We start from the raw sequence: 14141 nt of genomic DNA, 5'->3' as shown, positions 1-14141 counted from the left end.
TTTATGCTTTTTTATTCTTTCAGTGAGTATCTTCTGGCAACAAATTTTCTCAGCTTCTTTTTAATTTCAGATGGCTTTATTTTGCCTTCATTTAAGAAAGATTATTTTCCCCCACTGGGTAATTCTAAGTTGGCAGATTTTTTTTCTCTTCACATTTGAAAGATAATTCATAGCCTTCTGACTCCCTTTGTTTCTGTTGAGATGTTGGCAGTCATTTTTATTGTTATTCCTTATTATGCAATATGTCTCTACCACTTCAGCGGGTTTTCAGATTTTTCTTTTTAAATCTTTGTTTTTCTCAGTTTATGATGTATGTAGATGTGGTATTGATAATGTGGATTGCTATTTTTATCTAATTTGAAAAAATTTTGCCGACATTTTTTGAACTATTTTTTTGTTTGCCCTTTTATCTCTCTTCTCCTTTTTTTTCCCCTAATTTTTATTTTAGTTTCAAGGGGCACAGGTGCAGGTTTGTTGCACGGGTAAATTGCGTGTCATTGGGGTTTGGTGTACAAATGATTTTGTCACCTAGGTAGTGAGCGCAGTAAGCAATAGGCAGTTTTTTGACCCTCACCATCCTGCCATTCTTCCGACTCAAGTAGGCCCTGGTGTCTATTGTTACTTTCTTTGTGGTCATGTGTATTCAATGTTTTGCTCCCACTTACAAGTGAGAACATGCAGCATTTGGTTTTCCAATCCTGCTGTAATTTGTTTAGGATAATGGTCTCCATCAGGATCCATGTTGCTGCAAAGGCCATGATTTCATTTTTCATGGGTGTATAGTATTCCATGGTATATAAGTACCATGCATTTTTCTTCTCCAGTCCACTGTTGATAGGTATTTAGGTTGATTCCATGTCTTTGCTATTGTGAACACATACACATACATGACTCTTTATGGTAGAATAATTTATATTCCTTCGTGTATATTTCCAGTAATGAGATTGCTGGGTCAAATGGCAGTTCAGTTTTAAGTTCTTTGAGAAATCTCCAAACCACTTTCAACATACATTCTCAGCAGCATGTATGAGCTAACATACATTCTCAGCAGCAGTGTGTAAGCATTCCTTTTTTCTCCACGATGCTTCCAGCTTCTGTTATTTTTTGAGTCATTCTGACTGATGTGAGATGGTATCTCACTGTGGTTTTCACTCGCATTTCTCTAATGAATAGTGATATTGGGCATTTTTTTCATGTGCTTCTTGGCTACATGTATGTCTTCTTTTGAGACATGTCTGTTCATGTCCTTTGCCCATTTAAAAAAAATTTTTTTTCCCTTTAAGTTCCTTATAAGCTCTGGATATTAGACCTTTGTCAGATGCATAGTTTGCAAACATTTTCTCCCATACTGTAGGCTGTTTATTTACTGTCTTGATGGTTTCTTTGGCTGTGCAGAAGCTCTTTAGTTTAATTAAGTTCCACTTGTCTATTTCTGTTTTTGTTTCCATTACTTTTGACAACTTTATCATGAAATCTTCACCCATTTGTATGTACAGAATGGTATTTGCTGGATTTTCTCCCAAGGTTTTTATAGTTTTAGGTTTTACTTTTAAATCTTTAATTTACTTCGAGTTGACTTTTGCATATGGTGAAAGGAAAGGGTCCAGTTTCAATCTTCCTAATATGGCTAGCCAGTTAGCCCAGCACCATTTATTGAATAGTGAGTGCTTATTTTTGTTGACTTTGTTGAAGATAAGATGGTTGTAGGTGTGCGGCATTATTTCTGGGTTCTCTGGTCTGTTCCATTGGTCTATGTATCTGTGTTTGTAACAGTACCATGCTATTTTGGTTACTGTAACCTTGTAGTATAGTTTGAAGTTGGATAATGTGATGTCCTCAGCTTTGTTCTTTTTGCTTAGGATTGCTTTGGCTATTTGTGCTCTTTTTTGGTTACATATGAATTTTAGAATAGTTGTTTCTAGTTCTGTGAAAAATGTCATGGGTAGTTTAATAGGAATAGCATTGAATCTGTAAGTTACTTTGGGCCATATAACCATTTGGATAATATGGATTCTTCCTATTCATGAACATGGAATGTTTTTTCCATTTTTTTTTTGTGTTGTCTCTGATTTCCTTCAACAGTGTTTTGTAATGCTTGCTTGTTGTAGAGGTCTTTCATCTCTCTGTCTAGCTGCTTTCCTAGGTATTGTGTGTGTGTGTGTGGCTATTGTGAATGTAATTGCACTGTTGATTTGTCTCTCAGCTTGGACATTGTTGCCATATTCTGTGCCATGCCAGATGGAGTACTTAACAGAGCAGTGGATGTTGTAATGAACATATGTCTGCTTTTAAGATTCCAATAAAATATTTTAGGATTATAGCTGTGGACAGCTTTCAGTTTTTCAAGGATGAGGTTGGATTCTATACCCGGGACATAATTAGGCTGAGCATTCTCAGGAAAGTTAAGATCACTACAAGCCTCTCCACTCTACCCAAACACTGAGTTTCTGTTGTGAGGGATGACCCAGCAGGTCTGGGATAGCTGTTGAGAGTTTTGATACTATGGTTGGGCCTAAGAGGGAGGCTGCATGGGAGAAGCCAAACTACCAGCTGGGGCTGTGGGACAGTGGTGGAACCAAGGACAAATGTAGTCCCCTGTTTTAACAATGACCATTGTTGTGTTTTTTTTACTCTTCTAGGGTCTTTCAACATCCCATATCTTAGTTACTCATAAAACTGTGCTGCCACAGGCCCATTTTTCGGTGAGAAAGCTAGAAAGTTGGAGGTCTTATTCTAAGTCATGCTGTTACCAGCCTAGAGGGGCATCTCAGTGTTTTGAGCAGCTTCTCGTTTTGTGAGCTTTGTGGATGAGTGGTAAGAAAGATGGTCATTTGGGCCGGGCACGGTGACTCAGGCTTGTAATAGTAGCACTTTGGGAGGCTGAGGCAGGCAGATCACCTGAGGTCAGGAGTTCAAGATCAGCCTGGCCAACATGGAAAAACCCCATCTCTACTAAAGATACAAAAATTGGCTGGACGTGGTGGTGCATGCCTGTAGTCCCAGCTACTCTGGAGGCTGAGGCAGGAGAATTGTTTAAACCTGGGAGGTGGAGGTTGCATTGAGCCGAGATCATGCCACTGAACTCCAGCCTGGGAGTCAGAGCGAGACTCCATCTCCAAAACAACAAAAAAAAAGAGAAAGATTGGTCATTTATGGGTGGGTGGGTGTATTCGAAGGAAATGTTCAGTTGTGAGGATATCAGAAGAAGAAAGAAAAATCATAACTGGGAAAGAAAGATACTTTTTTGTGAGACGTAGCTTGAGTAATTTATTTTTGATATTTGATTTTTCGAAATATTTTTTGAGTACTTAACATATGTAGAGATTAGAAACTTCTGGTAATTAAGAGAGGGCAAGATAGCTAGAGTATCATTTAGTATAGGATTATAGGGAGGTATTTGAAGTTTTCTTCTTCTTTCCTTTTCTTTAAATAGTAAAACTGAACAGAAAGTAGAGAGGTTTTCTGTATACCTCCTGCCCTTCCTCCCTAGGTGGACTCTCCTACTAACAACATCCCATATTAGAGTGGTAATTTGTTATAACTGATAAACTTACACTGACATATCATTATCACCCAACGTCCATTGTTTACTTCAGGACTCACTCTTGGTACTATATATTCTATGTGTTTGGACAAGTGAATCCTAGTACATACAGAATAGTGTGACTGCCCCAAAGTTCTCTGTGCTTTCTATTCATCCTTCCTTCTCTGACCCCATACTCCTGCTGTAACCTCTGGAAACCACTGATATTTCTACTTTCTTCATCATTTTGCCTTCACTGAAAGAGTTTTAAGGCATATTGATTAGGAGAAGTTAGAGGTTAAAGTAAAAGAAGGAGAAGTAAGAGGTCACCAGTCATTAAAAATACCTTGAAGGCAAGAAAAGTGTTGGGAGAAGGGATCATAAAAAACATGAGTACTTCAAAGGGAAATAGGGATGAGAGCTACTGGGTAATATCAGGAAATTTTTAAAAAGAAGGTGTTTATTGGAATTGGAGATGGAAGTCATGGGAAGCAGGAGTTCTAGGACACTAGAGGTCAAAGTGTCCAGTATGATAAGAAGGAATACAGAAGGCTTGAAAAGGAATAAGAATTCATTAGAGGAGTTGAGTGGCATGCAGAATGGACACAGAAAATTGCCAGAACTGGCCAACTCGAAAATAGGGCTTTTGCCAACAGTTTGGTGCCTACTTAAACAGAATGTATCACTTGGTTGTCAGACATTATTCTACAGTGGCAGGATTCTATGACTTGCCCTTCCTTTCCCAGATTTCATGATTTTCTCAAGTGACCCTTATGGGGCATCCAAATGTGGCAACATAATAATTCATGGACACCAGAATTATCCAAGAGGAACTGGAGAGACAACAGCATTGGAGGGCCATCCAAGACCCCCAGTAGTCCTTTCTGTACTTGGTCTCCATGTGCCATCTTCACTTCCTTAGAAAGGGTCGTGTGGCTGGGTGTGTTGGCTCACGCCTGTAATCCCAGCACTTTGGGAGGCCGAGGTGGGCAGATCATGAGGTCAAGAGATCGAGACCATCCTGGCCAACTTGGTGAAACCCCATCTTTACTAAAAATACAAAAATTAGCTGGGTGTGGTGGCACACACCTGTAGTTCCAACTACTTGGGAGGCTGAGGCAGGAGAATCGCTTGAACCCGGGAGGCGGAGGTTGCAGTGAGCTGAGATCACACCACTGTACTCCAGCCTGGGTGACAGAGCTAGACTCCGTCTCAAAAAAAAAAAAAAAAAGAAAGGGTCATGTTGATCACTTTTGGATCTTTTTTGATGACCAGTAGAGTGCTATAGACTGGCTAAAAGAAAGAACTGAAGGAACTGTGACTCATTTACTTTCTATAGAACACCAGAGAGAAAGCCAAGGAATGCGAAGAATGCATATCCAATGTCAAGGAGGAATGGGGAATGAGCTGAGTTCCTAAGGAGGCCCAGCCAGGCCATCCCAGGAACAGGAAGAATTAAAAGCCTCATCATCTAGCAGAAATCCTACAGTATTTATTTCACTAATTTGTTTTAGGTCCTCTCTTTGGATAATACAGAAGAATAACTCTACAATGGCCTCATTTACACTGCCAGAGGGCCCATAATGGTGATTCTCCAAAGAGTATATGGCCTGCATTCTCATTCACAATTGGGACACACCCCTGTACTTATCTCTAGTCCTCCTTCAGTTCATTTCCAGACCCATGCTAGTGCAAGACTTAAAAGTGCTCCAGCCAGAAGAGTCTTCTACCACTCGTTCAAATTCATTCAACAAATAAATATTATCAAGTATAAAATTCCAAATTGGCATCAATAATATAAAACTGTCAATGCAAACCCCATTTTTCAAATTGACTATTTTTAGGAGCTGAATAAAGATCAAAATGATAAGCCCAATGTGTATAGGTATCTGTGGTCCATTGCAAAAATGAACTATTTCCCAATGGCTGCTTTAGAAAGTTTCCATTTGAAAGGCAGTAAATAAGAGGCATCATGATTGCCTAGGGCAGTATTTTTACCCTTGGAGTCAAGGATGGTCAGGGTTTCTATGTTTATCATTTGTATTCTTTTATACAAATGGGGAATTAGGTCTAGATACCAAGAACTAGACCAGGATCTTATTGGGGTTGGAAATTAGGAGTAAAGCCAGTCCACAGGAATATCATGAACTGAAAAACAAAGAGGCAGAAAACATTGTTCTGGATGATAAGTTCCAGTTATTAGGTAAAATATTCTCGTGAAAAGTTGAGTAATTTATTTAGGTCCATCAAGGTGCCTATGGTTGACAGAGTCCTCAACTGTGTTATTTCTGCTGCTTGGGTTCTAAACCACCTTTTGACCTATTATTTGGCTTTCTGAAGAGGGTGATTGCAAAATGGATCTTATTATGCAGACCAGGTGTGCTGCTTATTCAGAACTCAGCAGTCACTTTGGCTCTAAATCAGCCTCTTGAGAAGTCAGTATTGGTAAGTCAGTCATTTCATTAGGGCTTGGTCACTGACTGGTATATTATCAACCATGTTTTTTTCAGGCATGCTGAGGTTGAAGCAAATGGGAGAGAGATGACTTTTAACTTCTGTGCTTCCACCTCCTCATTCTCTCAAGTGGCCGAATGTCTAACCTCAGTCAATCGTTGTGCCTTGAGGCTTGTTTCTCTAACTATATCCATACATATGTGGTGAATAAATATATCCATCATTCTTGGGTGCAAGTGCCCTGACCCCTGCTGCTTCTCTGCAGTGCCTCTAATTGGCTAAGAAGGTTGTGGCTTGGCTTTCCAGGCCCCTGGCAGGTGACATTGTCAGTCCTGGCTGCCAGGAGAGGAAACATCCAGAAAATGCTATTGCACAAACCAGGTGGTGGTTATGGTAGATGAGACAGATTAATAATATTGTCTCTTCTTGCAGGAAATGGGATTGGGTGATGAGGAGGGAGATAGGCAAGGGAAGCTCAGGGAAGGGAGGAAGTGGGTCTGGGCTGCAGTGAGAATGAAGGAGAATGAAGAGGATCCACTGAAAAGCTGAGCAGAGGAGAAATACAAAGGAAGTTGACCAGATTGCCAGGACTATGTAGAGTAAGGCACACCGTGGGAACTTGATAATTATTCGCAGACTTGAAAGAAGTGTACAGGGTTAGCCAAAAGAAAAAAAAAGTCGAATAGATGATGGGTGGCATCTTTGAAGCTTGAAGTTTGCACTGAGATCCCACTTTCTGTTTTTCTCAACTCTCAGAGGATCAACCCTGGAATCTTTTGTGTAGCAAGCCTGGTCAGCTCCTAATCCTTCTCCTTATGTCCCTGGGAGACCCACAGCCCCTGTTTCTTGGTGGCCCTGATGTACCTGAGTTCTCTTCTTTCTTCTACAACATTTCCTCTTCCAACTCTTTCCTAGTCTTCCCTGACTGGAAAGAGTTAAGGCCAGTGAGGGCACACAACCTAGAGAGGCAGAGAGGCTGGCAATGGACAAGCACACACTCCCATTTCCAGGACTGAGCCACAGCCTTTGTTCAGTGTCTCTTCCTGAGTACTACATCCCTTTCCTGGCCCCTGTGTAAGATCCCCACCTGCTAGGCTCTCCAAGCCCTCCCTAGGGCACTGATTTGTGAATCCCAGAGAGCTCAGTGGGGAGCAGAAAGGCAGGGGGACCATGCTGCCACAGGAGGAGCTGATGCAGGGAAGCAGTGAGCATAGACTGTGGGAGTGAGCTCTGGTTGGGAGGTTTCTCCAAGCCCTGTGAAGAGATTGGCCTGGGATGCACAGAGATGGCTTTCCTTGTGAGCCGGTGAGTCTTCCTCTGAGGTCTTTTTTGTTCTTTCTCTTTTCTCTGCTCAGTTCTTCAGCCTGCCTCTGTTTCTTCTTTCTCTCCTTCTCCCTTCCCTTCCATCTGACTTCTACCCTCCCTCCCTGATGCCACAGTCACTTCTTACTTCAGTTCTGCAAAGCTAAAGAATGAGGATACTGGCTGGGCACAGTGGCTCACGCCTGTAATCCCAGCTCTTTGGGAGGCCAAGGCAGGTGGATCATGAGGTCAGAAGTTCGAGACCAGCCTGGCCAACATGGTGAAACCCCGTCTCTACTAAAAATACATAAATTAGCTGGGCATGGTGGTAGGCTCCTGTAATCCCAGCTACTCAGGAGGCTGAGGCAGGAGAATCGCTTGAAACCAGAAGGCAGAGGTTGCAGTGAGCCGAGATCATGCCACTGCACTCTAGCCTGGGCAACAAGAGTAAAATCCTGTCAAAAAAAAGAAAGAAAGAATGAGGATACTTCTGGTAGCAGATACCATCAGGAGCTGGGATGCACTATAGTGAGTGGGTCCCATGGGATTAGGGAAGTTGAGGAAGGGAGTGTCAGGGAGAAAGGTTGGTAAGAGGAAATATTAGGGACAGAGCAGTGGGATTTCAAGAAGCAGGTCAAGTTTTGCTCAGGGGCAATGGCAGGTGTGAGTAAGGGAGATGTGAGGTTCAGGAAGGTAGAATACAGTGGGGGAAGACTCAATATGGGGATCACTGATGGACTCTCCCTAGCTTTTGAGTGGTGTTTGTCTTGAAAACCAATGACTGTGCTTATATTGCCCAGGATTAATGTAGTTCAAGGTCCCTTGGTAGCTATGGTGGAGAAAGAGCATTTGCTGCAATCTTCCTTCTGGTTCTTTGTGAGAGTATCAGCTATAAGAAGCATATAGTCCTTGGGACAAATAAGCACAGAATAGTGGATCTGGAACTCAATCCAGAGCTCATTTGATTTAGCCTTTATGTTTATTGATGATGAAATTGAAAACCAAAAAGATGATGCAAAGAGTTTGCTCTAGGTCATGTAAAGTTTTAGTAATGGAGTAGAGATCACAACCCATGTCTTCAATCTTTACCAAGGTATATTAGTCTGTTTTCACACTGCTGATAAAGACTTACCCAAGGCTGGGCAATTTACAAAACAAAGAGGTTTATTGGACTTACAGTTCCACATGGCTGGGGAGGCCTCACAATCATGGTGGAAGGCAAGGAGGAGCAAGTCACATCTTACATGGATAGTAGCAGGAAAAATGAGAGCATGTGTAGGGCAGCTCCCATTTCTAAAACCATCAGATCATGTGAGACCCATTCACTATCACAAGAACAGCACAGGAAACATCCACCCCCATAATTCAATCATCTCTCACCAGGTCCCTCCCACAACACATGGGAATTATGGGAGCTACAAGATGAGATTTGGGTGAGGACATAGAGCCAAACCATATAACCAGGGATTTTCCATTCAATACTTTCCCCTATATATTTTTTTTTTATTACTGATTGGTGGCTCTAAGTCTTGCTCCAGAAAGACTAATGTGCTGGGTTACATAAATGTACAGAAAATAAGGATGAGAGAGACTGGACAAAGAAAAAGGTAGAATAGAACAACAACAACAACAGCAAGTGAGACCAGAAACTAGATATCTCAAAAATATATTGTGAGGAATTGCACATTTCCTGGAGATGAGTTACAAATTCAGGTGGAAACTTGCTAGCTGTCATGTTAAGAGGAAAAGTGATTACTTAATTTCTTAAAAAATTAAACATACACTTCCCATGTGATGCAGCCATTTCACATCTATGTATTTACCCAAGAGAAATGAAAGCATACAAAGACTTTGTACACAAATGTTCATAGAACCTTCATTCTATGAACCAAAAACTGGAAACAACCTGAACTTCCTTTAGCAGGTGAATGAATAAACAAATTGTGAAAACAACCCAAATTTCCTTCAGCAGGTGAATGGATGAACAAATTATGTCATATCTATACAATGGAGTGTCACTCAGAAATGAAAAGGAATGGTTGCTGTACACACCACAACATGGCCAAATCTCCAAATATAAGTCAGACTAAAAAGAGTACATATTTTATAATTTCATTTATATAAAACTCTGAAAAAAGAAAAATATAGTGCTGGGAAGCAGATCAGAGGTTGCTTGGGAATGAGGAGTGCAGGGAGGGGTGAAAGAGAGAGATTACAATGGAGTGTGAGGGAGCACGGGGGCTGGATATGTTCATTTCGTGATTGCGCCTATAATGTCATGGTGCATACATAGGTCAAAACTTATCAAATTGCACACTTAAACATGTACAATTTGTCATATGCCAATTGTACTTCCATAAAACTGTGAGGAAAAGTTATTGCTTATATGACAGGAAAAATACAGTGATTCCTATCACTGAGATATGAGAAAAATGATCCCTCTGAGAGTTTCATAATGTTGCTTCTTGTAATCTTTCTCAACGTACACCAATGGCTTAATGCCAAAACACTCTTTAGCAAGACCAGTTCTAGGAAAGATGAGTTGATGGAGATGTGTAGGAAGTGGAAATATTTCAGCATTTTAAATGTGTAGCTCTGTGCTCATCTGCTTTAGCTTGGGGATAAGATTTAGATTTTAAATTATCAGAGGAAAAGCTGTTTTGACAATCCTTTAGGCAACCCTTCTTAAATGCTGTTCCTCGCTATTGAAGTTTTGTTCAATTGAAGAGCAGTAGTTGTGAGGTTTTCCACATTGATAAAATGAGTTTGAGGAAGGCCACACAACTCCTTTTGCAGGGTGGGGACAGGGAGTAACACCTTTGTCTTTTCGCTTTACATTTTGAATGTTTTCTTACTTTGCAAACTGCTCTCTGATAGTTTCATGAGAATCAGTGCTTTCTTAACAGGACAGCAAGTGCTCTCTGGACAGAATCACCACCCTGTACGTACTTGATATTCTCTACAGTGCCAAAGAGCAATAGGCACATAGAAAGTTTGCAATAAATACTGGTGCATTTGAATAAAGTGTTGGAATGATATAAAGTATGTAGATTGCACTTTTAATTATTAATAAATACTTGCCTCTTGGAGATGGCTGTTTTTGATTCACCCTCTCAGCTTATTCCATTTATTTGTTCTGCAGTTCACTGACTCTCCTGCATGTCATAGCCCTTATATTTGCTCTTCCGTGTCTTGGTAGTTTTTGGCTCATATCTGTGCTGGGTAGCAGTTTCTGTTAACAGTGATGTATAGAGCCTCTTCTTCCATCTTCCTCTGGGTCTCTTGTGGGTTCCAATGCCACTGATATTTCAAGAATACCCTTCTCTTCCCAGCAAAGTCACCCCATGTGAGCCAAACATTAGCCTTTGCGCTGACCTGTCTGACTTGCTAACCAAAACATCTATCAAGATACTATTTTGTGCCAGATATTAAGCTTGATTGTTTGCAAGTCTACAAATCCTCACAAAAACCCAATGAATTAGACTCTGTTGTTACCGCAACTTTATAGATAAGAAAATTAAGGCTCACATAAAAACAAAACAGAACAAAACAAAAAACAAACAGATTATGTCCTTTGCAGCAACATGGATGGAACTGGAGGTCATTATTCTAAGCAAACTAACACAGGAACAGAAAACCAAATACCATATATTCTCACTTAAAAGTGGGAGCTAAACACTGAGTACACATGAACACAAAGAAAGGAACAACAGATACCAGGACATAATTGAGGGTGGAGGATAGAAGAAGGGTGAGGATCAATAAACTGCTTATCAGGTACTATGCTTATTACCTGGGTGACTAAATAATCACTGTGAGGTGAAATTTACCTATATAACAAACCTGCACATGTACCCTTGAATCTAAAATAAAAGTTAAAAAAATTAAGGCTCAGAGAGATTATATCATTCACCTGTGATCACTTAGCTAACTAGCTGGAAAAAAATAAGACTTGACTTTAAGTCTGTCTGACATCAAAATCTGTTCTCTTAACCTCTGCGGCATATGAATTTCCATAAGAACTTACCTTCATTGAAACTTTTGTGGCCACTCCTTACTTCTTGAGGAATCTGTCTTTAGCTGGTAGTAGATTTAATTAGGTATAATTATGTTTTCTAAGGTACTAACCAGTAGTACCACCCAAGAAACAAATGCCTTACCTAGGACGTGCAAATGTCAAATGACTTTAAGGATCATTGTTGTGGCTGAAAATTTTATTACCTTGCTAGTCTGATAAGGATAATATTTTGTAACTTTATCCCTGGTTGTCAACTTGCTCTGCTTCTGAAATTGATCCTCCATCCTGGGTTTCTTGTTTCTTGCAACAGAAAGCGGAATAGAATATGTATGTGTTGTGAGGGTCTGAGGAGCGCATTTGACTACGGTAGCTTTTCAAAGATAAGTTTGTCTTTCTGACAGGCTGGCCCTCCCCTAATGTGAAGAAAAACCTTAAGGGAGACTCTTTGATCCTTAGGTATTTGGGAGTGACTCAGAGCACTGCACAGAAGTCACTATCGCCCCCTTTTCAAATCTCCATAGGCACCGTTTTCTGGATGGTTCTCTTTAGGGCAGCTTTGACCTCTGTGTTCCGCAGGCTGTAGATGATGGGGTTGAGGATGGGGGTGACCACAGCATAGAAGAGGGACACCAGAGGGTCAGTGGCCGGATCGTAGCTGGCCTTAGGGCGAATATAGATAAAGATGGCGGTGCCATAGAAGAGGGAGACCACGATCAGGTGGGAGGAGCAGGTGGAGAAGGCCTTGCGGCGGCCCGCAACAGATGGGATCCGGAAGATGGTAACGAGGATACGCCCGTAGGAGCCCAGGATGAGGCCAAAGGGGCAGAGGATGAGGAGGGCTGCTGCCAGGATAATCTGCAGTTCAATAAGCGAGGTGTCTCCACATACCAGCTGCAGGACAGGCTGGATCTCACAGAAGAACTGCGGGATGGCATTGGGGCCGCAGAAGGGCAAAGAGAAGATGAAAGAGGTGTGGCCCAGCCCCACCAGCACCCCACAGGCCCACGCCGACCCAGCTAGCTGTAGACACACCCGGTGGCTCAGCAGCAGTGGGTAGCGGAGGGGTCCACAGATGGCTGCATAGCGGTCATAGGCCATGGCTGCCAGGAGGCAGCACTCCGTGGCGCCAAAGAAGAGGAAGAAGAACATCTGGAGAGCACATCCAGAGCGAGAGATGTGGCGCCGGCCAGTAAGGAGGTGGTGAAGTAGCAGGGGGACCGTGACAGACGTATAGCCAATCTCCAAGGCCGAGAGGGTGCGCAGGAAGAAGTACATAGGGGACTGGAGGGCAGCATCAGTGGAGACCAGCACCACAATGAGGAAATTGCCTGCCACGGTCAGCAGGTAGATAGTGAGAAAGACAGAGAAGAGCAAGCCCTGGAGGTCGGCCAGGTGGGAGAAGCCGAGAAGAAGAAACTCAGTCACCATGGAGGTGTTTGCACTCATCCTGCCTGCATACCTTTGACTGGAAGACAAAAGAAATGGCAAGGAAAAATCACAACTATGGAATCGTGAAATGGGCAAAGATGACCTCTCTCTGCATCTGATTGCAGCACTAGATCTCCCTTTCTATTAGAATATCATGGACTTTGAAATTAGGCAGCCGTGCCTGGAGTCCATATTCCACCCTTGCTCACTCTTGGGGTCCTGGATAAGTATTTGTCTCTCTGAGCCTGAATCCCTGACTTCATCTCTTCCTGATAGTGCCTATCATTCTAAAGAACATGTTAAACTGTCTTTCCAGTTTTACCTGGGCTGAAGATTAAGTCAGTCTAGCTCCCTTTTCACTCTTTTCTGATTTTCCAATTCTTCCTGCAGGGCTGGAGACAGAATTTTCCCTCATAGCAGATCTTTTTCTCCATCAACTTGTCTCCTGTCTGATAAGAGGTGACCTCTCTTACCACCTCTTGCCCTCTAGTTTTCTTTTTTCCAGCTCTTTCTTTAGTTACCAGATTCACTTAGTCTTTCTTCTTTTTCTGTCATTTTACCATAAATTTCACAGTGTTCAAGGAGGAGAAAAAAAATGAGAAAGATCCTCTCTTTTTAAGCTCCTATAGCATTAAACAGTTCAACTATTTAGAGGGGTGAGCATTTCTCTAGTTTTAAAACATGCTCAGGCAAAAGATGACAAGAACTTCCTTAATTGCTTATTTCTGCATCTTACAGACTTTCAAACTTAGTCCTCTTACATTGTAAACATGAAAATCCCCAAACTACACACATAAACTCCACAAATTCACACACTGTCAAATTATATTTCAAAATACAGGCACAGAAGAATAGCCTAATATTCCCAGATGCCAGATTTATCTAAAGTTGCAAATCATGTATTCTATTGGCATTATTACAGATAACAGTAAAAGTCTAAATACACTGAACATAAAACTATAAACACCCAAAGATACACTTGAATATATACACAAATTCAATATTCCAGCCATATTCAAGGTTGTGTATTAGAAATACAAGTCCACACACTGATATCCTTTTGCAGTTGAAGAGCCCTTGGTTCATTCTCCTCTGGGGGCTCTTTCAGTGTTTTCCAGAAGATATTATCTCAAAGGTGTCTTTCTATTTTCTATTTGGAGAAATAACCAGTGAAGGCAGATGGCATTTGTGACTTGCTTATCTTCTTTTTTATCTACATAGTGGATCCCTCTTGAGGAAGCCTCTCTTAGGTTTGTTGTCTCTCTTTAAGCTCTCTGAGGATCTGAGTCTCCAAGCATTCTTGGCTTTCCAATGGGGAGAATGCTTCACAAAACCAATTAATCTGTTATTTCGAATCTGTTTCTTAGATTGCAAGAAATACAGAATGACCTGTTAAGAACATTTCAAAGAATATAT

At 41.5% G+C, this 14141-nt stretch overlaps 2 protein-coding genes across 5 annotated transcripts in view; one reads left to right on the top strand and one right to left on the bottom strand.

Moving 5' to 3' along the window:
• Positions 1 to 14141, top strand: part of OR11A1 (olfactory receptor family 11 subfamily A member 1) — a 52128-nt gene that overhangs the window by 5658 nt on the left and 32329 nt on the right. The window contains exon 2 of one of the 4 annotated variants that reach the window (XR_002944215.2): positions 10186 to 10286. The exons of the other annotated variants lie outside the window; for them this stretch is intronic. The gene's annotated coding sequence lies outside the window, so the exon portion shown is untranslated. Of the gene's footprint in view, positions 1 to 10185; positions 10287 to 14141 lie in introns of those variants that run through there. 4 annotated transcript variants of the gene reach the window in all.
• OR10C1 (olfactory receptor family 10 subfamily C member 1) lies at positions 11782 to 13453 on the bottom strand. The gene has a single exon (XM_527320.4). It carries the CDS (start codon positions 12741 to 12743, stop codon positions 11805 to 11807), a length of 939 nt encoding a protein of 312 aa, XP_527320.2. The 5' UTR covers positions 12744 to 13453; the 3' UTR covers positions 11782 to 11804.

This window comes from Pan troglodytes, chromosome 5, assembly GCF_028858775.2.
Source record: "Pan troglodytes isolate AG18354 chromosome 5, NHGRI_mPanTro3-v2.0_pri, whole genome shotgun sequence".
NCBI classification, from domain to species: domain Eukaryota; kingdom Metazoa; phylum Chordata; class Mammalia; order Primates; family Hominidae; genus Pan; species Pan troglodytes.
This window is presented reverse-complemented; position numbering and strand designations above follow the sequence as displayed.